Source organism: Salvelinus namaycush, chromosome 41 (genome assembly GCF_016432855.1).
Source record: "Salvelinus namaycush isolate Seneca chromosome 41, SaNama_1.0, whole genome shotgun sequence".
NCBI lineage: Eukaryota > Metazoa > Chordata > Actinopteri > Salmoniformes > Salmonidae > Salvelinus > Salvelinus namaycush.
In genome coordinates, this window is record NC_052347.1 from 17,731,632 (window position 1) to 17,758,202 (window position 26,571).

The 26,571-nt window shown below is 45.5% G+C and overlaps 1 protein-coding gene across 1 annotated transcript in view; it reads right to left on the reverse strand.

Annotated features, from left to right (window-relative positions):
• Window positions 1-5,262: 5,262 nt before the first annotated feature.
• LOC120034026 (synaptotagmin-C-like) overlaps window positions 5,263-26,571 on the reverse strand; it is a 39,020-nt gene continuing 17,711 nt past the window's right edge. Inside the window, exons 4-10 of the mRNA XM_038980419.1 lie at window positions 24,453-24,635; window positions 21,736-21,862; window positions 20,909-21,127; window positions 15,014-15,134; window positions 12,720-12,891; window positions 5,845-5,974; window positions 5,263-5,349 (exon numbers count right to left, since the gene is read on the reverse strand). Coding sequence (XP_038836347.1) covers window positions 5,263-5,349; window positions 5,845-5,974; window positions 12,720-12,891; window positions 15,014-15,134; window positions 20,909-21,127; window positions 21,736-21,862; window positions 24,453-24,635 — 1,039 coding nt within the window. The remainder of the gene's footprint in view (window positions 5,350-5,844; window positions 5,975-12,719; window positions 12,892-15,013; window positions 15,135-20,908; window positions 21,128-21,735; window positions 21,863-24,452; window positions 24,636-26,571) is intronic.

Below are 26,571 nucleotides of genomic sequence, written 5' to 3' on the forward strand. Positions count from 1 at the left end.
GTCAGAAAACAAATTTAGTCACTGTTGTAATTTGACTTCCTCTTGGTGATGAGAAATGGCATATTGCTTTAGGGGACTTTTCTGTGAGGTTTGATCATTTTTCTCTATCAGGTGCTTTGATTGCCCTGTCTGGTTGTTCCAGGTGGGGTGTAGTATAGACGATCCCTCTTTTGACCAGCTCCTCCAGCTGGGAGAGAGGGGACCATCTGGTCCTCAACAGGTAATCACCACCAACACACTGATACACCTGACATACAGACAGAACTGGGTTACGACAAATAACAGACACTGATTTTGGAAAACAGTATTAGGTCAAAACACAAATAAACACACACACACACACAGAGATTATTTCTAATTCTGGGGTGACATTTATGAACATTTATGGAGGCATAACATTAAGTTGAAAATGTGAAATTGTATAGGGAGTGGACTGAAAAGTGTAGCCATATTGCATATGATGAATCTTACACCGCACAGTGAATATTTATATTTTTGTCACATAGACATGAGGTTTACATTCCCTTTATCTATATGGTGTCGTTGCTTTCTTTCCTTGCTAAATTCAAAAACACCAAAGGCTCACCCACAGCAATGCCATCTATATTTAATGAGATAACAGAATACATTACCATTATATATAGTAATGAGTAATATATTAGCAATAACGCGCAGCTGACAGCTTTCTAATAAATTCCTCCAGTGTGATAGAAACTCTCAGTTCAGTGAGCTGAAAGAAGCTCTATGTATTGTATTGCACACACCTCCCCCAGTCTCCCTCCCTCCCTCTCTGCTTCTTTCAGCTCACTGAACTGAGTGAAATGTCTTTCCGACAATTTTTTTTTTTTGCACGGTGGGAACGTTGCCATGGAGACAGCAGTTCCCCCGGCCCCTTCACCCACTTCCAGCCCCCCCCCCCCCCTCAGCAGTTCATGGTGTTGTAGCAGTGCTAACTGGCGCTTCTGCACTTCTGTGTGTATGTGTGTGTGTTGTTCTGAACTGTTCTCATGCTGCTCACACAGTCAAAGTGCTGCAGGTGCCCCGTTCGCCCCTAGACAAGTGTGTCTATATACAGACCTGTTCTCCTCCGCCTCTCCCTCACACACAAACACACTCACTCTCTCACACACACTCTTTCGCTTCCATTCCTTGTCTTTTTAATTCATCTCCTCATCCACTCCCTGCCGTCCCCTTTCTCTGTGTCATTCCCCCTCACTCTCTTAATCCTTTCCTACTCCTCCTCTCTCTTTGTGTCACACACACACACGTGCATGCATGCATGCGCGCACACACACTTCCCCCTCGGTTGGTGTAGCAGAGTTTCAGTGTGCTGATAGTGGGCATGACTGTAATGCTCAGTTCATAAGGGTATAATCACTGCATGACTTCCCTGGCATTTATATGACTACTAGAAAAGACTCACAAAGCAACAGTAGGTGGCAGACCAGAGAAAGACACACTCAGGGCAGGCAGCAGCACTCCACTTTGCATTTAGATAAAGTGAGGACACAATAAAGAATTCATGACAAAGTGACTAAATAATTACACATGACGATAATGCATGGCAGGAAAGAGAGAGAGGAAGGTCCTATAGGTTCAGAGAAGATTCAATACAGTATGGATACAGATATATATATATATATATATATAGGTCGAGTGTGTGTGTAGGCTACTGTATACGTACATAATACACAAGGCTTGCACGCACACACACCTACTTCACACACAGTGATTAATAAACAAACACACACAGAATGAGGCTGGATGATACATATCCTTTATTTCCATGATCATTGCTTCAGCCACACCATCTCCCACACGTTCACCTACATCATCTTCCTCTTCACCCTCCTCCCCCTAGTTCTCTGGCTGAAACAAGCATCCTGACTGAATGTCTCACTTCTGTTCAAATGTCTATTTATCTGTTTAACCCATATAAAAAGTAAACTTCTGAAGAAATTATATTTTTAAAAAAGAATCAAAAATTAAATCAGGAATAACTATTTAATGAAGATATACAGGATAAACAATGTTATTTATCATCATTGTTTTGATTACAGAGATAACGATTGCTAGGTCTCCATTTTCGTCATTAGTAATATTAATATCAGGTTCATTGTCAGGTTTTGCTTAAAGCATCACTTATTTAATTTTCATTGCATCAAGTTGACATCATTCATGTTAATATAAGCATGCACACACGTTTCCCCATGTCCATTCAGAACTGCACTAACACTGAGAGAGACAGAGGAGAGAGGAGTCCTACACACAGAGAGAGCGGGCAAGATGGAGGGAGGCGGAGAGGGAGGGTGAATGGCTGTGTGGCGAGGGAGGGAAGTGGGGAAAAGGGAGTTTTCAGAAATAGAGTGGGAGAACAAGCAATCAAAGAGAGCGAGAGACAGGTATAGAAAGAGATAAAGGGGAAAGAGAAAGGTATATATATATATATATATATATATATATATATATATAAAGAGAGAGAGAGAGAGAGAGAGAGAGTGAGAGAGGTGGAGGGTAATACTGAGAGCACACTAGCAACCTCCAGTGCTGAGTGAGTGCTAACACCACAGTGTTATGGGGCAGAGAATCATGTGGATTGTGAGGAATAGAGACAGAGCCTGGAGATAGGCCAATGGATCAATACTATAGTATCTACTTATACAGGCAGATCAATGACCTCCCAGAACAACCTGAGCTGACATACAGTTCCAGATGGAAAACTTCTGGCTATGATATGGGATATACGGCTTTAATCTGTGTACATACCAAGCATACCAGTAAGCATCCCTGCACTTCCTTGGCCTGAAGTTGGAATAGTAACTGGATCCTCCTGAATGCGTTTAAGGGGAAATGGCAGCCATAGCATTAGTAGTGCTGTTAGTTGAGGTTATAGTAGCAGAAGTGGTGGTAGACATGGTTCTCTCATGGCAGTAGCCACATGGTGCTTAAAGAGGAAGTGCAGAGCGTCAACAGGGGGTCATCATATTTCACTAAAGATAAAGGACATGGCTACCCCCTCTCTGTCTCCCCGTTTGGAAGGACTGCTAGGGGACATAAAAGAGTCATTACTCAGCCCAAAAATTCTACCTCAAGTAATCAAAACGTATCTAACATCACGGTGCCAACTGGTTTCCCCTCAGACACACAGTACACATTTACTAAAAGAAGTACACAACCAACACAGTTACTTAGATCAGGCAGGGGGGGGGGCACTTTTGAGTGACTGACAGCTGATCTGGGAAACAACACAGACAATACACTCTAATCTCTGTGAGAGACCGACTGTTCATCAGGGATCATAAGTATCCCACTCCCCACCAAGTGCAATGGGTCCTACACAAAAATGGTTCCTCTAAGACACACAGGACAGAAGACACATTTTGTTCAAAGACAGGAGTTTCAGTCTGTGGATGCTAGGAATGGTGTGGGGCCGCGAGGACCGGTAGAAGATAGGGACGGCATGAGCACAGAAACGTGTCACACAGAAGGTCACAGTGACACACACACAGACACACAGGCATACACACACAGACGCACACGAATACAAAACACACACACACACAAACACAGAAATACACACAAATCAAAGCAACACAAATGTGTGTGTCCTTCTAACGTTGTCGTCCAGTCGGAGACATGATGGACTGCAGACTATTTTTTTTATTTTCAAATTAAATAATGTCTTTCCCGAAAAACAAAATCTTGGAATGATAGAAAAATTCGATATAATGGTGAAATCCTTCCCTGTAGGATACATTTCCAGTAAGTGCACTCCAAGCCGAGCAGGTCCGTCCTCATCACAGTTCCCCTGTAGAGTCCTCTGGGGTAAAGTCTGCCAGTATGTCCAAACAGGGGAACACTATTCCTGTAACATCCCAAGGCGCTCAAATAGTTCAGGTCTTCAAGTACTCACGGTCACATCCTTAGTGGATCGTAAAAAAATGGTATGGATAAATTCCTTTCTGGATGATTATATTACACAAACCCCCAAAACCAAACAAATAGAAAAATAAAAGCAAATTCACATTAATGAGCACCATGAAGAAGGTGACAAAATAATGATTTGAAGGGACACATTTCAAGGTTACGTAACATGCTTCAGCAGATGGGTTCATCCACATTTCTCCCTCCCCTGACATCAATAATAACAACCGGCAAACGTTCCTTCCTCCAGCTAAAAGCCAGAAAAGCCCAGATCCAGAGGGTAGGCCCAAACCAGGCCTCAAGAATGGACTAGACTAGAGTCTCCACAACTGATGTTTGTCCTGCTGAAAACACTACATGGATGTTTCCTAACTCCTACACTTGTATACTAATGGCCTAAAGTAAAGCATTGACACGGTTTGCCTTTTGAAGTCCATACAGTGCAGAAACCTTAGGCCCAGGTCTGATTGGAAGGAGAAATGTGCATCATCACACTCCTCCTGGATGAATTACTGGCACTAACCTGAAGCACTGCGTGTGTGTGTGTGTGTGTGTGTGTGTGTGTGTGTGTGTGTGTGTGTGTGTGTGTGTGTGTGTGTGTGTGTGTGTGTGTGTGTGTGTGTGTGTGTGTGTGTGTGTGTGTGTGTGTGTGTGTGTGTGTGTGTGTGTGTGTGTGTGTCAGCGTTCTAAAGGTTGCTTGTATAGAATGTAGATTCTGTTTTCCTGTGCTTCGTTGCGACAGGACAGGAGTTGGAATATTCAGCAGTAGCAGTAGAACAGCAGTAGCAGTCGATGTGTCTCCTTATCTCTCTTTGTTTGATGGAGAGAATTATTCACAGATGAGCAGAATGAAAGGAAAGTCTGGAACTGGAAAGATGATAATAACCTGGGGAGAAAAGGAGAGAGAGAGAGATAAAGTAGGAGAGACAGTGCGGGTGAGAAGAAACATAAACAGAGAACAGAGCCTTAGAGTACAGTAAGTCAGGGGGTGGGGTACATAACATCTAGATGGTACAGATACTCTTGCCTAACAGCCTCTGAGTCTCAGCTGGATCACATTCACCAAGTTTATAGTCACAAAGCTGTGGTTATATAGGTCCCTCCACAGAAAGCTATGGAATATTGAAAAATTGTGTGTCAGGGTTGGGGTCCACTTCAATAAAGGCAATGCAGGAAATCAATTCAATCTAATTCATGAAGCAGAAATTGCCCGTCCTTTGTAATGACGATGTTTTCTAAATCATACAACTAGTTTGTCTGAATTGAAATGGAAAGGACTCCAACACTGATCCTGGCACTGCATGTGAGAGCATTGAACCAAGAGTTCTACTCACAGTTCTACTCAGAGTGAGGACTGTCCACCACGATGTGAGGCTTGGGAGAGGCTGCGGGACTCTTTGACACAAATGAGGCCACAAGTTTTTCCTGGAAATATATATTAAAGCAGAGTTAGTATCACCAACACAGACACTGTAGATAACAAAGGTAAATGTATGCTAAAAAAGATATTACATTACTAATGAAAAATATGGTGAGTGGATGAATAGACAGACCAGTTGTTGTACAGTATGTATCAAGCATCTCAGAGTAGGAGTGCTGATCTAGGATCAGGTCCCCCCTGTCCGTGTCATCTTATTCAATGTGATCTAAAAGGAAAAACTGATCAGCACTCCTACTCTGAGACGCTTGATACATGCGTCCCCCAGACTACTGTATGTATGTGTGGTTACTTGCAACGACTGAATAGAAAAACAAAGACTAGTTAGAACAGGGGAAAAGAAGGCCAAGTACAATTACATACATGAAGTAGGAAAATAGAATGAGAGCACAGGCCTGCACAAAAAAGCACTGTAGTCACGCACTCACACACACTCAACGGTACACATACACACACACACATCACATCATGCACATAATTACCTCGACGAGCTGATGCCAGTGGTCTATGGGCTTGCGGGGGTTGGCCAGCATGGCAGTCCAGTGCTCCCTCCCAGGACCCTCAGCGTCACTGCCCACACGACACATTCCTATGACTTCATTATGACCAATACTGACCAACACACAGCCAGGTAGAGAGAGAGAGAGAGAGAGAGAGAGAGAGAGAGAGAGAGAGAGAGAGAGAGAGAGAGAGAGAGAGAGAGAGAGAGAGAGAGCAGTAGAACAGAGAGAGAGAGAGAGAGAGAGAGAGAGTGAGACCAGTAGAACAGAGAGAGAGAGAGAGAGAGAGAGTGTGTGTGGGGGGGGGGGAGAGAGTGGGTGGGGGGGAGACGGAGACGGAGAGGGAGAGAGACTGTGACGAACAGGCAAAGTAGGCCTCATTTATCAACCTTGAGTGCTGGGAAAATGAATGCGGCCACAGAGGTTGGATATTCAATAGTGAGCGCACAATATACAGAGACTATTACAAAGGTTTCAATACCAATGGAGAGCACATTCATATCATACACAAACACACGCATGCATGCACACACACAAACATCGAACTATAGAGATGCTATAACCTGGGTTTTAAATGCATAAAAGATAACACACACACAACTATAGAGATACTATAACCTACAACATGGGTTTAATAATAATAAAGAAAACACAAACACACCAGCCAGGCGATGGTGTGATGATGGAGGGTGTGATAGAGAGTGCCAGATAGAGAAACACTGGCATGGTTACACAGTGTCTCACCACCAGACACTATTTCCATTAGCATTAGCATAAACTATGTTTATTCATGAAGCCCCCATCCTCATGTAAAACAGGAGGAGTCCACCAGGAGTCTGACTCACAGGGACAATCAGCTATGTGTTCAACAGACCACTGCTACACACCAACCAAATAACAACGTCTATCAACTGTACAGACCCACATAGTACTAACTACTCACCAACCAAATAACGTCTATCAATGTTTTAGACTGACCCATGCTAGTACACAACAACGTCTATTAAACTAACTGTACAGTGAAAATCACACTTTTCAAAGTTCATATTCTGCTAACTCATACCCAAATAATTGTGTTTCTTCATCCTGTACTCGTATTAGTGGCCAAAGCATGAATTGGAGAAAAAACACCTCAAACTTGTATCTCATACAGACCGTTTCAAAATGCTTGCTACTTCCTCATAGAGTATGGTGTCATACTCCTGAGGAGGATGAGCTGGGCAATCAGCGGTCTAGAGGAGGATATTTTTAACAACCGGTATACGCCCACATCATTCTGTTGGGGTACGCCCACACTATTCTGTTGGGGTACGCCCACATCATTCTGTTGGGGTACGCCCACACTATTCTGTTGGGGTACGCCCACATCATTCTGTTGGGGTACGCCCACACTATTCTGTTGGGGTACGCCCACACTATTCTGTTGGGGTACGCCCACACTATTCTGTTGGGGTACGCCCACACTATTCTGTTGGGGTACGCCCACACTATTCTGTTGGGGTACGCCCACACTATTCTGTTGGGGTACGCCCACACTATTCTGTTGGGGTACGCCCACATCATTCTGTTGGGGTACGCCCACACTATTCTGTTGGGGTACGCCCACACTATTCTGTTGGGGTACGCCCACATCATTCTGTTGGGGTACGCCCACACTATTCTGTTGGGGTACGCCCACATCATTCTGTTGGGGTACGCCCACACTATTCTGTTGGGGTACGCCCACACTATTCTGTTGGGGTACGCCCACATCATTCGGTTGGGGTACGCCCACACTATTCTGTTGGGGTACGCCCACATCATTCTGTTGGGGTACGCCCACACTATTCTGTTGGGGTACGCCCACATCATTCTGTTGGGGTACGCCCACACTATTCTGTTGGGGTACGCCCACATCATTCTGTTGGGGTACGCCCACACTATTCTGTTGGGGTACGCCCACACTATTCTGTTGGGGTACGCCCACATCATTCTGTTGGGGTACGCCCACACTATTCTGTTGGGGTACGCCCACACTATTCTGTTGGGGTACGCCCACACTATTCTGTTGGGGTACGCCCACACTATTCTGTTGGGGTACGCCCACACTATTCTGTTGGGGTACGCCCACACTATTCTGTTGGGGTACGCCCACACTATTCTGTTGGGGTACGCCCACATCATTATGTTGGGGTACGCCCACACTATTCTGTTGGGGTACGCCCACATCATTCTGTTGGGGTACGCCCACATCATTCTGTTGGGGTACGCCCACACTATTCTGTTGGGGTACGCCCACACTATTCTGTTGGGGTACGCCCACACTATTCTGTTGGGGTACGCCCACACTATTCTGTTGGGGTACGCCCACACTATTCTGTTGTGGTACGCCCACACTATTCTGTTGGGGTACGCCCACACTATTCTGTTGGGGTACGCCCACATCATTCTGTTGGGGTACGCCCACACTATTCTGTTGGGGTACGCCCACACTATTCTGTTGGGGTACGCCCACACTATTCTGTTGGGGTACGCCCACACTATTCTGTTGGGGTACGCCCACACTATTCTGTTGGGGTACGCCCACACTATTCTGTTGGGGTACGCCCACATCATTCTGTTGGGGTACGCCCACACTATTCTGTTGGGGTACGCCCACACTATTCTGTTGGGGTACGCCCACACTATTCTGTTGGGGTACGCCCACACTATTCTGTTGGGGTACGCCCACACTATTCTGTTGGGGTACGCCCACACTATTCTGTTGGGGTACGCCCACATCATTCTGTTGGGGTACGCCCACACTATTCTGTTGGGGTACGCCCACACTATTCTGTTGGGGTACGCCCACACTATTCTGTTGGGGTACGCCCACACTATTCTGTTGGGGTACGCCCACACTATTTTGTTGGGGTACGCCCACACTATTCTGTTGGGGTACGCCCACATCATTCTGTTGGGGTACGCCCACATCATTCTGTTGGGGTACGCCCACACTATTCTGTTGGGGTACGCCCACACTATTCTGTTGGGGTACGCCCACACTATTCTGTTGGGGTACGCCCACATCATTCTGTTGGGGTACGCCCACATCATTCTGTTGGGGTACGCCCACACTATTCTGTTGGGGTACGCCCACACTATTCTGTTGGGGTACGCCCACATCATTCTGTTGGGGTACGCCCACACTATTCTGTTGGGGTACGCCCACACTATTCTGTTGGGGTACGCCCACACTATTCTGTTGGGGTACGCCCACACTATTCTGTTGGGGTACGCCCACACTATTCTGTTGGGGTACGCCCACACTATTCTGTTGGGGTACGCCCACACTATTCTGTTGGGGTACGCCCACACTATTCTGTTGGGGTACGCCCACACTATTCTGTTGGGGTACGCCCACACTATTCTGTTGGGGTACGCCCACACTATTCTGTTGGGGTACGCCCACACTATTCTGTTGTGATACGCCCACACTATTCTGTTGGGGTACGCCCACACTATTCTGTTGGGGTACGCCCACATCATTCTGTTGGGGTACGCCCACACTATTCTGTTGGGGTACGCCCACACTATTCTGTTGGGGTACGCCCACACTATTCTGTTGGGGTACGCCCACATCATTCTGTTGGGGTACGCCCACACTATTCTGTTGGGGTACGCCCACACTATTCTGTTGGGGTACGCCCACACTATTCTGTTGGGGTACGCCCACACTATTCTGTTGGGGTACGCCCACACTATTCTGTTGGGGTACGCCCACACTATTCTGTTGGGGTACGCCCACATCATTCTGTTGGGGTACGCCCACACTATTCTGTTGGGGTACGCCCACACTATTCTGTTGGGGTACGCCCACACTATTCTGTTGGGGTACGCCCACACTATTCTGTTGGGGTACGCCCACACTATTCTGTTGGGGTACGCCCACACTATTCTGTTGGGGTACGCCCACATCATTCTGTTGGGGTACGCCCACACTATTCTGTTGGGGTACGCCCACACTATTCTGTTGGGGTACGCCCACACTATTCTGTTGGGGTACGCCCACACTATTCTGTTGGGGTACGCCCACACTATTTTGTTGGGGTACGCCCACACTATTCTGTTGGGGTACGCCCACATCATTCTGTTGGGGTACGCCCACATCATTCTGTTGGGGTACGCCCACACTATTCTGTTGGGGTACGCCCACACTATTCTGTTGGGGTACGCCCACACTATTCTGTTGGGGTACGCCCACATCATTCTGTTGGGGTACGCCCACATCATTCTGTTGGGGTACGCCCACACTATTCTGTTGGGGTACGCCCACACTATTCTGTTGGGGTACGCCCACATCATTCTGTTGGGGTACGCCCACACTATTCTGTTGGGGTACGCCCACACTATTCTGTTGGGGTACGCCCACACTATTCTGTTGGGGTACGCCCACACTATTCTGTTGGGGTACGCCCACACTATTCTGTTGGGGTACGCCCACACTATTCTGTTGGGGTACGCCCACACTATTCTGTTGGGGTACGCCCACACTATTCTGTTGGGGTACGCCCACACTATTCTGTTGGGGTACGCCCACACTATTCTGTTGGGGTACGCCCACACTATTCTGTTGGGGTACGCCCACACTATTCTGTTGGGGTACGCCCACACTATTCTGTTGTGGTACGCCCACACTATTCTGTTGGGGTACGCCCACACTATTCTGTTGGGGTACGCCCACATCATTCTGTTGGGGTACGCCCACACTATTCTGTTGGGGTACGCCCACACTATTCTGTTGGGGTACGCCCACACTATTCTGTTGGGGTACGCCCACACTATTCTGTTGGGGTACGCCCACACTATTCTGTTGGGGTACGCCCACATCATTCTGTTGGGGTACGCCCACACTATTCTGTTGGGGTACGCCCACACTATTCTGTTGGGGTACGCCCACACTATTCTGTTGGGGTACGCCCACACTATTCTGTTGGGGTACGCCCACACTATTCCAACACAGAAAAGCTTCTTAACATACATCATTTTTTTTAAATTGGAAGGAAAACTATTTCACTCATATTGTAAGTAATAATAGGTCAAATTTAACACTGGACAGTTATTTTAAGGTAACAGAATGACCCGTCCTACTACACACCAACATCTATCAACGTAATAGACCCACACAGTGCTAACTACACACCAACCCAATAACAATGTCTATCAACGTAACAGAGTGCTAACTACAAAGTTATTATTGTTTATATTCCTATTCGTTTTAAGATTTTTATTCGAAATTCAGTTTTGTTTCAGTTAGTTTTCAGATCTACTTTACCTTGTTTTTTATTTAGTTTACTTCTTATAAAAACATGCATTTAGTTCTTGTGTTTTCTGGAATGTCACTTCTTGCCACTGTGGGGCAGTAATGCATAAGGTGATGGGTCAGGTCATAGGTTAGGTTAGGTTTAAAGGTACACTCAGGGAGATGACGTAGATGCACAAAGTAAACAGTAGTGGTGGGTCAATTTCCGCAACAACCAGGAGCGTTGAAGCTCCATCGTTGGTCACCGCCTTTTAAAGTGTTGCATTCTGGTGATAAAAATTGTCAGACTGGAGCCTACATGTCAATTACATGAACTTGACAAAAATCATATGATCAAAGGTCATGAAGTTTTGACTGCAGTAAACTGCAAGTTTCAGCAGTTGCTCTTCACCAACTTCATCCTGCAGTCATCACCTGCATTGTGGGAGGCTCTATTGTCAACCAATCATTAGTTTAGCTTGAAAACCCTGTTTGATTTTTGCCCCCCAAAAACATAATTCATGATGGTTTTTATTTTATTTCGTTTTGGAGGCAGTACAGTTTTAATTTTTCAAATGGGTTTGTTAATTATTATAATTAAATTTACTAAATGGTTTTGAGTGATGATTAGTCATAATTAGTTTTTGTTTTAGTTTTTGTTTTAGTTTCAGTTTACTATAATAACCTTGCGACACACCATAAAAATAACAACTACCAACAACAGACACGCCCTTATCTAACAATTAACAACAGACATACCCTTATCTAACAATTAACAACAGACATACCCTTATCTAATAATTAACAACAGACATACCCTTATCTAACAATTAACAACAGACATACCCTTATCTAACAATTAACAACAGACATACCCTTATCTAACAATTAACAACAGACATACCCTTATCTAATAATTAACAACAGACATACCCTTATCTAACAATTAACAACAGACATACCCTTATCTAACAATTAACAACAGACATACCCTTATCTAACAATTAACAACAGACATACCCTTATCTAATAATTAACAACAGACATACCCTTATCTAACAAATAACAACAGACATACCCTTATCTAACAATTAACAACAGACATACACTTATCTAACAATTAACAACAGACATACCCTTATCTAACAATTAACAACAGACATACCCTTATCTAACTATTAACGACAGACATACCCTTATCTAACAATTAACGACAGACATACCCTTATCTAACAATTAACAACAGACATACCCTTATCTAACAAATAACAACAGACATACCCTTATCTAACAATTAACAACAGACATACCCTTATCTAACAATTAACAACAGACATACCCTTATCTAACAATTAACAACAGACATACCCTTATCTAACAAATAACAACAGACATACCCTTATCTAACAATTAACAACAGACACAGCCTTATCTAATAATTAACAACAGACATACCCTTATCTAACAATTAACAACAGCAACCATCCAAATACATAGTCAGTATTATAATGGTATCAATTACATCCACATCCCACACAAACTTATAAAACTCCCATTGTCCAGTAATAAAGTAATAACAGCCCAGGTCTCTTCTTACCAGTCATAGTCCATGACAGCGATGATGATGGACACCCTGTCGATGTCCTCATGAGGGATGTCAAAGACTAGAGCCTCGTTGTAGGTGGGGTTCAATGTATTCTTCTTAATGGATGTCTTCCTCTTCTTTAGCCTGCGGCCATCACATATCAGAGAAGCCTTCACGTACGGGTCTGAGAGAAGGAGAAAGAGGGAGGGAGAGAGAGAAAAAGAGAGAGAGAAAGAAATAGAGGAAGAGAAAGAGAGGGACAAAGATAAGAGACAAACCTTGAGCAGGCTATTAACAAATTATACTCCCACGTCCAGGCATCTGTCTTTAACACATTTAAAACATACAAATCTAGGCCCCTTGTACGAGGGGGATTAAGTCCACAGTAAAACAGGGGATCCACGTCAATTACCACAGAATACAAACTGCCGCTCTAGTCCGTTGTAAAATTTACAGAACACTGAGAGTTACCATTTGATTTTATGGTGGATTTTTTTATGCTTTGTTAGGCATTCTAATAATCTCCTAATCATAAAAGCAATAATAACGGTGTGGCCTCATAATTTAGCGTGTCATTTCCTCAGTATAGTAACTGTTACCATGGTAATGCAGGATCATCACATCCTCACAGGCAGGATTAATAACTCAATTACTTTAGTTAGGCGTTCATGAATGAAATCATCATCAGCTACCTAAGTCCCAGCCATCCGTCAGGCCAGGACATGGTTGTGTTTATAGCATTTGGTTGTTTGTTGGCTGCGGTTTTTAGCACTCCAACGTTTGTGATTTTTGCTATTTGCTTGTGTTTCCAACATTGCCACAAAACAGATTTTTGGCACTTCATTGTGTTTGGAACAGTTGAACAGTATTTATTTGGGCAATATTTACAGAATGTAACATATCAATATTCAAATATTTATGAATTCAGTCAATTGATGTGTTTGCTCCATCTGTTTATGCAGGCCTAATTGCATTCAAATAATAGTTGAAATACAAAATGTGTGATGTGAGTCTTGTCAGGCTGTTTCTAACAGAAGAGACGACCCCCAGTGCTGTGATCAGTGTGCTGTTGTCAGTGTGCTGCGGTCAGTGTGCTGTTGTCAGTGTGCTGCGGACAGTGTGCTGTTGTCAGTGTGCTGTTGTCATTGTGCTGTGGACAGTGTGCTGTTGTCAGTGTGCTGCGGACAGTGTGCTGTTGTCAGTGTGCTGCGGACAGTGTGCTGTTGTCAGTGTGCTGTTGTCAGTGTGCTGTTGTCAGTGTGCTGCGGTCAGTGTGCTGCGGACAGTGTGCTGTTGTCAGTGTGCTGCGGTCAGTGTGCTGCGGTCAGTGTGCTGCGGTCAGTGTGCTGTTGTCAGTGTGCTGCGGACAGTGTGCTGTTGTCAGTGTGCTGTTGTCAGTGTGCTGCGGTCAGTGTGCTGCGGTCAGTGTGCTGCGGTCAGTGTGCTGTTGTCAGTGTGCTGCGGACAGTGTGCTGTTGTCAGTGTGCTGCGGACAGTGTGCTGTTGTCAGTGTGCTGTTGTCAGTGTGCTGCGGTCAGTGTGCTGTTGTCAGTGTGCTGCGGTCAGTGTGCTGCGGTCAGTGTGCTGCGGTCAGTGTGCTGTTGTCAGTGTGCTGCGGACAGTGTGCTGTTGTCAGTGTGCTGTTGTCAGTGTGCTGCGGTCAGTGTGCTGTTGTCAGTGTGCTGTTGTCAGTGTGCTGCGGTCAGTGTGCTGTTGTCAGTGTGCTGTTGTCAGTGTGCTGCGGTCAGTGTGCTGCGGTCAGTGTGCTGCGGTCAGTGTGCTGCGGTCAGTGTGCTGCGGTCAGTGTGCTGCGGTCAGTGTGCTGTTGTCAGTGTGCTGCGGACAGTGTGCTGTTGTCAGTGTGCTGTTGTCAGTGTGCTGCTGTCAGTGTGCTGTTGTCAGTGTGCTGCGGTCAGTGTGCTGTTGTCAGTGTGCTGTTGTCAGTGTGCTGCGGTCAGTGTGCTGCGGTCAGTGTGCTGCGGTCAGTGTGCTGCGGTCAGTGTGCTGTTGTCAGTGTGCTGCGGTCAGTGTGCTGCTGTCAGTGTGCTGTTGTCAGTGTGCTGTGGTCAGTGTGCTGCGGTCAGTGTGCTGCGGTCAGTGTGCTGCGGTCAGTTTGCTGTTGTCAGTGTGCTGCGGTCAGTGTGCTGCTGTCAGTGTGCTGCGGTCAGTGTGCTGCTGTCAGTGTGCTGTTGTCAGTGTGCTGCGGTCAGTGTGCTGTTGTCAGTGTGCTGCAGTCAGTGTGCTGCGGTCAGTGTGCTGTTGTCAGTGTGCTGCGGTCAGTGTGCTGTGGTCAGTAGGTAAGTCACCTGAGAAGCCGGTGAGGTCCATGGCTTTGAGGTTGGTGGCCTTGATGACAGTGGCGGTGAGCCGACCTGCCGTGGGCAGGTAACACAGAGAGAAGTTCAGCTCCCCCAGGTCAGCCTTCTCCTGTACAACACACACACAGAGGTCAGAGGTCAGGGTTCAAACACGGATCCCAGCAAACGTGTGGTAAACAGTCAGCCAGTAATACCCAAATAGCCACAGGCTGAGAGCAGGGTCTGTAAAAGAGACCACCATCTTGCATTTGGTTTGCTAAACCATGAAGCAGGCATCATTGATAATTGCCACAGAGACATGACAGGTGTCACAATCTAAACGGGCAGCATATTCAAACTGAAGGCAACTGTCATCACAGTACATTAATGAAATGTCAATCTTTCAATGTCCCCAAGAAGATACAAGTTAAATTGCGCTAGATCTAAAGGCTATTTAAACACTCTCCCCTGCTTCCTCCTAACTCGGCACAGCCAGTGGTCATGGCGGTGGCATAGTGGCATAGCAGTGGAATTATAGTGGCATAGCGGTGGCATTATAGTGGCATAGCAATGGCATTACAGTGGCATAGCAGTGGCATTATAGTGGCATATGGTGGCATATGGGGGCATAAGGTGGCATATCGGTGGCATTATAGAGGATAGCAGTGGCATTATAGTGGTATAGTGGTGGCATTATGGTGGCATAGCGGTGGCATTATGGTGGCATAGCGGCGGCATTATAGTGGCATAGCGGTGGCATTATGGTGGCATAGCGGCGGCATTATAGTGGCATAGCGGTGGCATTATAGTGGCATAGCGGTGGCATTATAGTGTCATAGCAGTGGCATTATAGTGGATAGCAGTGGCATTATAGTGTCATAGCGGTGGCATTATAGTGGCATAGCGGCGGCATTATAGTGGCATAGCGGTGGCATTATAGTGGATAGCAGTGGCATTATGGTGGCATAGCGGTGGCATTATAGTGGCATAGTGGTGGCATTATAGTGGATAGCGGTGGCATTATAGTGGATAGCAGTGGCATTATGGTGGCATAGCGGTGGCATTATAGTGGCATAGTGGTGGCATTATAGTGGATAGCGGTGGCATTATAGTGTCATAGCGGTGGCATTATAGTGGCATAGCGGTGGCATAGCGGTGGCATTATAGTGTCATAGTGGTGGCATTATAGTGTCATAGCGGTGGCATTATAGTGGCATAGCGGTGGCATTATAGTGGCAAAGCGGTGGCATTATAGTGGATAGCAGTGGCATTATAGTGGATAGCAGTGGCATTATAGTGTCATAGCGGTGGCATTATAGTGGATAGCAGTGGCATTATAGTGGATAACAGTGGCATTATAGTGGATAGCGGTGGCATTATAGTGTCATAGCGGAGGCATTATAGTGTCATAGCGGAGGCATTATAGTGCCATAGCGGTGGCATTATAGTGGCATAGCGGTGGCATTATAGTGGCATAGCAATGGCATTATAGTGTCATAGCGGTGGCATTATAGTGGCATAGCGGTGGCATTATAGTGGATAGCGGTGGCATTATAGTGTCATGGCGGTGGCATTATAGTGGCATAGCGGTGACATTATGGTGGCATAGCGGTGGCATTATAGTGGCATAGCGGTGGCATTATAGTGTCATAGCGGTGGCATTATAGTGGCATAGCGGTGGCATTATAGTGGCACAGCGGTGGCATTATAGTGGCAAAGCGGTGGCATTATAGTGGATAGCAGTGGCATTATAGTGGATAACAGTGGCATTATAGTGTCATAGCGGAGGCATTATAGTGTCATAGCGGAGGCATTATAGTGCCATAGTGGAGGCATTATAGTGCCATAGCAATGGCATTATAGTGGCATAGCAGTGGCATTATAGTGGCATATGGTGGCATAAGGTGGCATAGCAGTGGCATTATAGTGGCATAGCAGCGGCATAGTGGTGGCATAGTGGTGGCATAGCGGTGGCATTATAGTGGCATAGCGGTGGCATTATGGTGGCATAGCGGTGGCATTATGGTGGCATAGCGGTGGCATTATACTGGCATAGCGGCGGCATTATAGTGGATAGCAGCGGCATTATAGTGGCATAGTGGTGGCATTATGGTGGCATATCGGTGGCATTATGGTGGCATAGCGGTGGCATTATACTGGATAGCAGCGGCATTATAGTGGCATAGCGGTGGCATTATAGTGGCATAGCGGTGGCATTATAGTGGCATAGCGGTGGCATTATGGTGGCATAGCGGTGGCATTATAGTGGCATAGTGGTGGCATTATGGTGGCATATCGGTGGCATTATGGTGGCATAGCGGTGGCATTATACTGGATAGCAGCGGCATTATAGTGGCATACCGGTGGCATTATAGTGGCATAGCGGTGGCATTATGGTGGCATAGCGGTGGCATTATAGTGGCATAGCGGTGGCATTATGGTGGCATAGCGGTGGCATTATGGTGGCATAGCGGTGGCATTATAGTGGCATAGCGGTGGCAATATAGTGGCATAGCGGTGGCATTATAGTGGCATAGTGGCGGCATTATAGTGGCATAGCGGTGGCATTATAGTGGCATAGCGGTGGCATTATAGTGTCATAGCGGTGGCATTAAAGTGGATAGCAGTGGCATTATAGTGTCATAGCGGCGGCATTATAGTGGATAGCAGTGGCATTATAGTGGATAGCGGTGGCATTATAGTGTCATAGCGGTGGCATTATAGTGTCATAGCGGTGGCATTAAAGTGGATAGCAGTGGCATTATAGTGTCATAGCGGCGGCATTATAGTGGATAGCAGTGGCATTATAGTGGATAGCGGTGGCATTATAGTGTCATAGCGGTGGCATTATAGTGTCATAGTGGTGGCATTATAGTGGCATAGTGGTGGCATTATAGTGGCACAGCGGTGGCATTATAGTGACATAGTGGTGGTACTGTGGTGGCATTATAGTGCCATTATAGTGGCATAGTGGTGGTATAGTGGTGGCATTATAGTGGTATATTGGTGGCACAGTGGTGACATTATTGTGGCAATATAGTGGCATAGTGGTGGCATTATAGAGGCATAGTGGTGGTATAGTGGTAGCATTATAGTGGTATATTGGTGGCATAATGGTGGTATAGTGGTGACATTATAGTGGCATTATAGTGGCATAGTGGTGGTACAGTGGTGGCATTATAGTGGCATATTGGTGGTATATGCCTTCCTCCTGGCGACTCCAACCTTGGCCAACAGCTCCGCCCCCCCCGCTGCTACTCGCCCAAGCCTCCCCAGCTTCTCCTTTACCCAAATCCAGATAGCAGATGTTCTGAAAGAGCTGCAAAACCTGGACCCATACAAATCAGCTGGGCTTGACAATCTGGACCCCCTATTTCTGAAACTGTCCGCCGCCATTGTCGCACCCCCTAATACCAGCCTGTTCAACCTCTCCTTCGTTTCATCTGAGATCCCCAAGGATTGGAAAGCTGCCGCGGTCATCCCCCTCTTCAAAGGGGGAGACACCCTGGACCCAAACTGTTACAGACCTATATCCATCCTGCCCTGCCTATCTAAGGTCTTCGAAAGCCAAGTCAACAAACAGATCACTGACCATCTCGAATCCCACCGTACCTTCTCCGCTGTGCAATCCGGTTTCCGAGCCGGTCACGGGTGCACCTCAGCCACGCTCAAGGTACTAAACGATATCATAACCGCCATCGATAAAAGACAGTACTGTGCAGCCGTCTTCATCGACCTGGCCAAGGCTTTCGACTCTGTCAATCACCATATTCTTATCGGCAGACTCAGTAGCCTCGGTTTTTCTAATGACTGCCTTGCCTGGTTCACCAACTACTTTGCAGACAGAGTTCAGTGTGTCAAATCGGAGGGCATGTTGTCCAGTCCTCTGGCAGTCTCTATGGGGGTACCACAGGGTTCAATTCTCGGGCCGACTCTTTTCTCTGTATATATCAATGATGTTGCTCTTGCTGCGGGCGATTCCCTGATCCACCTCTACGCAGACGACACCATTCTGTATACTTCTGGCCCTTCCTTGGACACTGTGCTATCTAACCTCCAAACGAGCTTCAATGCCATACAACACTCCTTCCGTGGCCTCCAACTGCTCTTAAACGCTAGTAAAACCAAATGCATGCTTTTCAACCGTTCGCTGCCTGCACCCGCACGCCCGACTAGCATCACCACCCTGGACGGTTCCGACCTAGAATATGTGGAAATCTATAAGTACCTAGGTGTCTGGCTAGACTGCAAACTCTCCTTCCAGACTCATATCAAACATCTCCAATCCAAAATCAAATCTAGAGTCGGCTTTCTATTTCGCAACAAAGCCTCCTTCACTCACGCCGCCAAACTTACCCTAGTAAAACTGACTATCCTACCGATCCTCGACTTCGGCGATGTCATCTACAAAATAGCTTCCAATACTCTACTCAGCAAACTGGATGCAGTTTATCACAGTGCCATCCGTTTTGTCACTAAAGCACCTTATACGACCCACCACTGCGACCTGTATGCCCTAGTCGGCTGGCCCTCGCTACATGTTCGTCGTCAGACCCACTGGCTCCAGGTCATCTACAAGGCTATGCTAGGTAAAGTGCCGCCTTATCTCAGTTCACTGGTCACGATGGCTACACCCACCCGTAGCACGCGCTCCAGCAGGTGTATCTCACTGATCATCCCTAAAGCCAAAACCTCATTTGGCCGCCTTTCCTTCCAGTTCTCTGCTGCCTGCGACTGGAACGAATTGCAAAAATCTCTGAAGTTGGAGACTTTTATCTCCCTCAACAACTTTAAACATCTGCTATCTGAGCAGCTAACCGATCGCTGCAGCTGTACATAGTCCATCGGTATATAGCCCACCCAACTTACCTACCTCACCCCCATACTGCTTTTATTTATTTACTTTTCTGCTCTTTTGCACACCAGTATCTCTACTTGCACATGATCATCTGATGATTTATCACTCCAGTGTTAATCTGCTAAATTGTAATTATTCGATTTATTGCCTACCTCCTCATGCCTTTTGCACACATTGTATATAGATTCTCTTTTTTTTCTACCATGTTATTGACTTGTTTATTGTTTACTCCATGTGTAACTCTGTGTTGTTGTCTGTTCACACTGCTATGCTTTATCTTGGCCAGGTCGCAGTTGCAAATGAGAACTTGTTCTCAACTAGCCTACCTGGTTAAATAAAGGTGAAATAAATAAAAAAATAATAAAAGTATAGTGGTAGCATTATAGTGGTATATTGGTGGCATAGTGGTGGTATAGTGGTGACATTATAGTGGCATTATAGTGGCATAGTGGTGGTACAGTGGTAGCATTATAGTGGCATATTGGTGGTATAGTGGTAGCATTATAGTGGCATAGTGTTGGCATTATAGTGTCATAGTGGTGGCATTATAGTGGCATAGTGATGGCATTATAGTGGCATATCGGTGGCATTATAGTGGCATAGTGGTGGTATAGTGGTAGCATTATAGTGGCATAGTGGTGGTATTGTGGTAGCATTATAGTGGCATAGTGTTGGCATTATAGTGTCATAGTGGTGGCATTATAGTGGCATATCGGTGGCATTATAGTGGCATAGTGTTGGCATAGTGGTGGTATTGTGGTAGCATTATAGTGGCATAGTGATGGCATTATAGTGGCATAGTGTTGGCATTATAGTGTCATAGTGGTGGCATTATAGTGGCATACATAGTGGTGGTATTGTGGTAGCATTATAGTGGCATAGTGTTGGCATAGTGGTGGCATTATAGCGGCATAGTGGTGGCATTATAGTGGCATAGTGGTGGCATTATAGTGGCGATATTATAGTGGTATAGTGGTGTCATCATGGTAACATAGTGGTGGCATTGCGTTGGTATTATGGTGTTAGGCATGGGCTCTCTCTCTCACCGCAGTGCCCTCCACGATGTCCCTCCAGACAGGCTTTTCCCCTGTGCCCTCGCTGAAGTCCAGAAGGTTGTCCACAACCACCTGGCCAATCAGGTCGTGTCTGGAGAAGCGGTCAAAGTCGTAGACAGAGAAGTGTAGCTTCCGGGAGTGCAGCTCTGCCAGGGGGACACCGAACTGGAACGTCTCGTTGAAGATAGGGTTTAGGGTCTTTCTGTGGACCTGTGGGAGAGAGGAGAGGGGGGAATTGAGGAGGGAAAGCGGGATAGAGGTAAAGAGGTGAAGGGGGGAGAAAGGGGAAGGAGAGGGAGAGGGGGGGAGAGGGAGAGAGAGAACAAGAGTCAACAAGAGAGTCTGCAAGAGAGTCTGCTAGACAGCCTAACATATTTATTCAGATTAGGCTGAATGAAATCTCAGCTAATTCCAATGTGTAAGGGAGTAGACTATGCATTTGTAAATTCTAATAAATTACTGACAGTAATTTAGAATAAAATCCCAACTTGAGAAACGGCAATGAAACTCCGCACAAATCTCTCGTGGTAATGCATACACAAATCTCTGGGTGACATCAATGGATGATTCACACAGAACTCCAAGTTATGCATGGACAAATTTCTCAATTGGCATCAGAGTGAAACTACACGTTTGTCAGGTTAGTATTTTACTGTGCCTTCAAACTGGACTGAAAACCAGCCCAATTTTGTGTGAAAACTGACAAGTGTAATAAATGACAGCCTGATCCCAGATCTGTTTGTACTCTTCCAATGTATTTATGGTCATTGGCAAGACAGCACAAACAGATCTGGGATCAGGCTTGATCAATGTGTTACCTTGGTCTGGAACTTCTTCTTCCTGTCTGGCAGTAGGTAGATCTTGACGTAGGGGTCTGAGAAGCCGTTGGCGTCCTTGGCAGCCAGGTCTACAGCCTTCAGGATCTTTACCACTAGCTGCTCTGTACTGCAGACGGGGACACACATATACAATCTATGTTAGACTCACCGTCTGGGACACACACACACAACACAATCTATATGTCAAACTTACCTGGACAGACATAGGGCTACAGAGTAGATAGCGAGACAGTGGAGTGGTTAGGAGAGTATGTTGTATCTATGAAGTGGGTCGATGGGGATCCATTGAGGTCTAGGATGAAGCAGCCCTTGACACTGATTTAAGGGTTTACTCCCTACTAATGGGGAATTTGAGGAAGGTAGAGCTGTGAATGAGAGCAACTTCTACAAGTAGCATAATCCATTGCTACAAAGCTACAGATCGGCTCCAGCAGTTCCAGTGAGAGAAGCCAAGCCATTAATACTCCTCATAGTAGGCTATTCCACTGTGTTATGGTCAGTCTGGGTCACACACACACACGCCCGCACACACACATACACAGTCTTGCACATATACACATGCATACACACACACACACGAAGACGTCCGTCTAAACCGCCTACGTCCAGTGGTCTGTCTGCAGAACTACTTATGAGGGATTTAATTAAGAGAGTGCAGATGGCTGGCAGGCCTTTAATCAGACCTCATTATACCCTGTCCTTCTGCGTTAACGAGCGTGTCACCACTTCATTACGGGCCTTTAGGAGCACAGCGTGAACTCTGGGGAAGAGAGCACCACCAGGCTATAGCCAATAGCAGCTCAGACAAACCCACTGTTTAATCATCTGGCCCAATCAGGACTGAGATAAGCCTGTTGACGACATGATTGCATCCAATCAGGTTTCATGTTTATCATGCAATCACGTCCAATTAAGGAAATCGGGTAAACATGCCAATCCTACAATCACATCAAATCAGGGATAAAATTAATACCGTCATTAGTAAATTAGGAAGTTATATTTAAATTGGATAAACACGTTAATCAGAGAAACATGTCCAATTAGTATTTCTTAAGTCTATCTACTTACTTTAAGTCCAGTATCATCTCCGCTTGGAAGTCGATACACACTGTCAGTACGTGTTGGGAACTGTAGTCCTTATGACTATGAGCAGTGTAGTTTTATAAAGCATAATTGAAAATGCCAGGTGTCCTGTATAAAAGCTGGCCCTGATGGCATGTCACATTCAACAACATTACCTCATTACAACAACAAACACTGTAGTGTTCCTACTCTCACATGTCCGTTTGAACATCAAGACAACAAAGAGCAGGAAAAAAAGACAACCTTTAAATATATATATATATATTTAACCTTTATTTAACTAGGCGAGTCAGTTAAGAACAAATTCTTATTTACAATGACGGCCTACTAACACAGTCCCAGAAGCACTCGGCAGAAAATACACCTATTACTGATCTGTCAGAGGGAAATTCGCTATACTATTCCTCAGACAATGGCTGGAAACCGCCCTATTCCCACAGCACTAGTGTCAGCTTTTAACTACAGTGTCAATAGAAAATACATTTCCCAGAGGGCCGAGGGAAAATTGACATTGTTGTCCTAACTGCTATTCCCCAAATGTGCTCAGGTCTAGCACGTTAACATTGATGTATGGTAAATACATTACAATTATCCCACACAGTGCTAACAGTGTGAAGAGAAGGTGACACACATTATATCTCCCTCTCCCTCTCCCTCTCCCTCTCCCTCTCCCTCTCCCTCTCCCTCTCCCTCTCTCTCTGTCTGTTTCCTCTCTCTCTAGATTTTCTAACAAAGATTCACAATGTGTCAGAAAGCAGAGCAGAACAAATGATCTTGTGACGTGAGGTAGAAATACATGTAGGTAGAGATACACCAACAGCACCATCCCTCCCTCCCTCCCTCCCTCCCTCCCTCCCTCCCTCCCTCCCTCCCTCCCTCCCTCTCTCGTTCCCTCTCTCGTTTCCTCTCTCGTTCCCTCTCTCGTTCCCTCTCCCTCTAATTCTGTGTGTCTGTAATTCGTGCTATAACAGTCTGGTGTTATTATGTGTTGACAGAGTCTGCTGTTTAAAGTAGCTCACCATATATAATTCATGACCCTAACTGCCTCTCACTCCCTTGTGTTTCGAACATCAGCACTTTCTTTCTCAATTGTAATGTTTCTCTGTGTGACGGCAGAAAGAAAGGACCCCACCAGACAGCCACAGAGCCACAGATACACTGAGACAGATTGACCAAGCAGACTGTACTACACTGCCCCTGCTCTCTCCCTCCTCTCCTCTGTCCTCCCTCCATCTTCCCATCTTCAACCCTCCGAAGGGGGGCACGCCCACTATTTACATAAACAGAGCCAGTGCTGCAGAAAACCTACAACGGGGGCATGCATGAATGCACTCAAGGTATGGAAAATTAGACAATTACAATAACAATGTCTATCTATCTATCTTGTGTACACTATTTAGTCCATAATGTAAAAGTATATATGGGTGATAAAAACTGCCCACTGTGTGATACTTGACACTGCAATGATATAATTTCTAGGGCAAGTACCTTAACTCAGCTGTGATGACAGAGCAGCTGTTGATCCTCTGTCTAAGCCTTAATGTAATGTATATTTAACAGTGCACTCAGACCGAGGTGTGAAGAGGATTAATTAAGTGAATCGGTTCACTCACTTGAAGGCGTAGCGCAGGAGGAAGCTGATCTTGCCGCAATTGTCCCCCGTTTTCCCTTCCCCCTGGTCGCCCCCACGCAGTCTGTAGAGTTCCGGTTTGATTTGGCCAATGCTGGTCACCTGCTCGCTCTTCTCCTCACCATGGAAATCAGGGCTGGACAACTGGTGAGTCATGGGCTTGGGCCTGGGGAGAGAGAAAGGCTTAATAGACACATTAACACTCACTGGAGAGACAGGCAGGGTTAAAGGAGAAGTTCTCTTTTTTACAATCAAATCTACATTTTTGAAGTAAATGGCATGTTATAGAAGGGTCCAGACACCTTTTTTGTGATTTCAGTTGTTTTTGAGAAACTTACCCCAAACAGAAAAGCACTTCCTCATCCTCGTTGTGCAGTATGTTGTGCAGTACGTTGTGTAGTACGGGGGCCCTGAAAAAACATGAACAAAGGCTCCAAAAACACACAAATACGTCCTTTTAGAAACGGCAAAGCTCTCAGTATAGTGATGCAGGTCTTTAGATGTGGTACATATGAAATTGTGTCATTACGAACTTTATCAGCAATGTTATAGTCCATTTTGTGCTACTCGAGACGTTTCCCCTATCCAGCTGTTCCATTCTCTGTTTAGACTGCTGCTATAGGTAACTGCCAAATTAAAGGAAACTCCATAATAAAGTGTCTTAAGAGGGCGCTGGGCTTCCACGAGCCGCCAGAACAGCTTCAATGGTTCTACAAATGCCTGGAACCTACTGTGTGGAAGTACATTGCAAAATAATAGTGAAGACATCAAAACTATGAAATAACACATATGGAATCATGCTTTCAATATACCTTGTATCCCTCATTTACTCAAGTGTTTCCTTTATTTTGGCAGTTGCCTGTAGAATGGACGGAGTAGTGTCGCTCGAGTCGCAACAAAATGATATATAACGTTACGGATAAAGTTCATAATGACACATTTTCATATGTACCACATCTAAAGACCTGCATCACTATACTGAGAGCTTTGCCGTTTCTAAAAGGACGTATTTGTGTGTTTTTTGGAGCCTTTTTTCATGTTTTTTCAGGGCCCCCGTACTGCACAACGTACTGCACAACCAGGATGAAGAAGTGATTTGCTGTTTGGGGTAAGTTTCCCAAAAACAAGTGAAATCACAAAAAAGGTGTCTAGACCTTTCGATAACATGGCATTTACATAAAAAATAGAAACAGGGTTGTAAAAAAGAAAACAGAATAACACACTAAAAAGATCAATCGGGTTAATTCACAGACATACATTCACTGGAGAGACAGACGGGGTTAATACACAGAATAATACTCAGACAATGTATACACTAGACAACCAATCACAGAAATGTGATGACCCTTAGAAAATATAATTATCACATACTTAAAAATATATACAGTACCAGTTGAAAGTTTGGACAAACCTACTCATTCAAGGGTTTTTCTTTATTTTGACTATTTCTACATTGTAGAATAATAGTGAAGACATCACAACTATGAAATAACACATAGGGAATCATGTAGTAACCAAAAAAGTGTTAACAAATCAAATTATATTTTAGATTTAAGATTCTTCAAAGTAGCCACCCTTTGCCTTGATGACAGCTTTGTACACTTTTGGCATTCTCTTAACCAGCTTCATGAGGAATACTTTTCCAATAGCCTTGAAGGAGTTCATTCTGACATATGCTGAGCACTTGTTGGCTGCTTTTCCTTCACTTTGCGGTCCAACTCATCCCAAACCATCTCAAGTGGGTTGAGATCGGGTGATTGTGGAGGCCAGGTCATCTGATGCAGCACTCCATCACTCTCCTTCTTTGTCAAATAGCCCTTACACAGCCTGGAGGTGTGTTGGGTCATTGTCCTGTTGAAAAACAAATTATAGTCCCACTAAGCGCAAACCAGATGGGATGGCGTATCGCTGCAGAATGCTGTGGTAGCCATGCTGGTTAAGTGTGCCTTGAATTCAAAAAAAATCACAGACAAGTGTCACCTACAAAGCACCCCTACACCATCAGACCTCCTCCTCCATGCTTCACGTTGGGAACCACACATGCGGAGATCATCTGTTCACCTACTTTGCATCTCACAAAGACACGGAGGTTGGAAACAAAA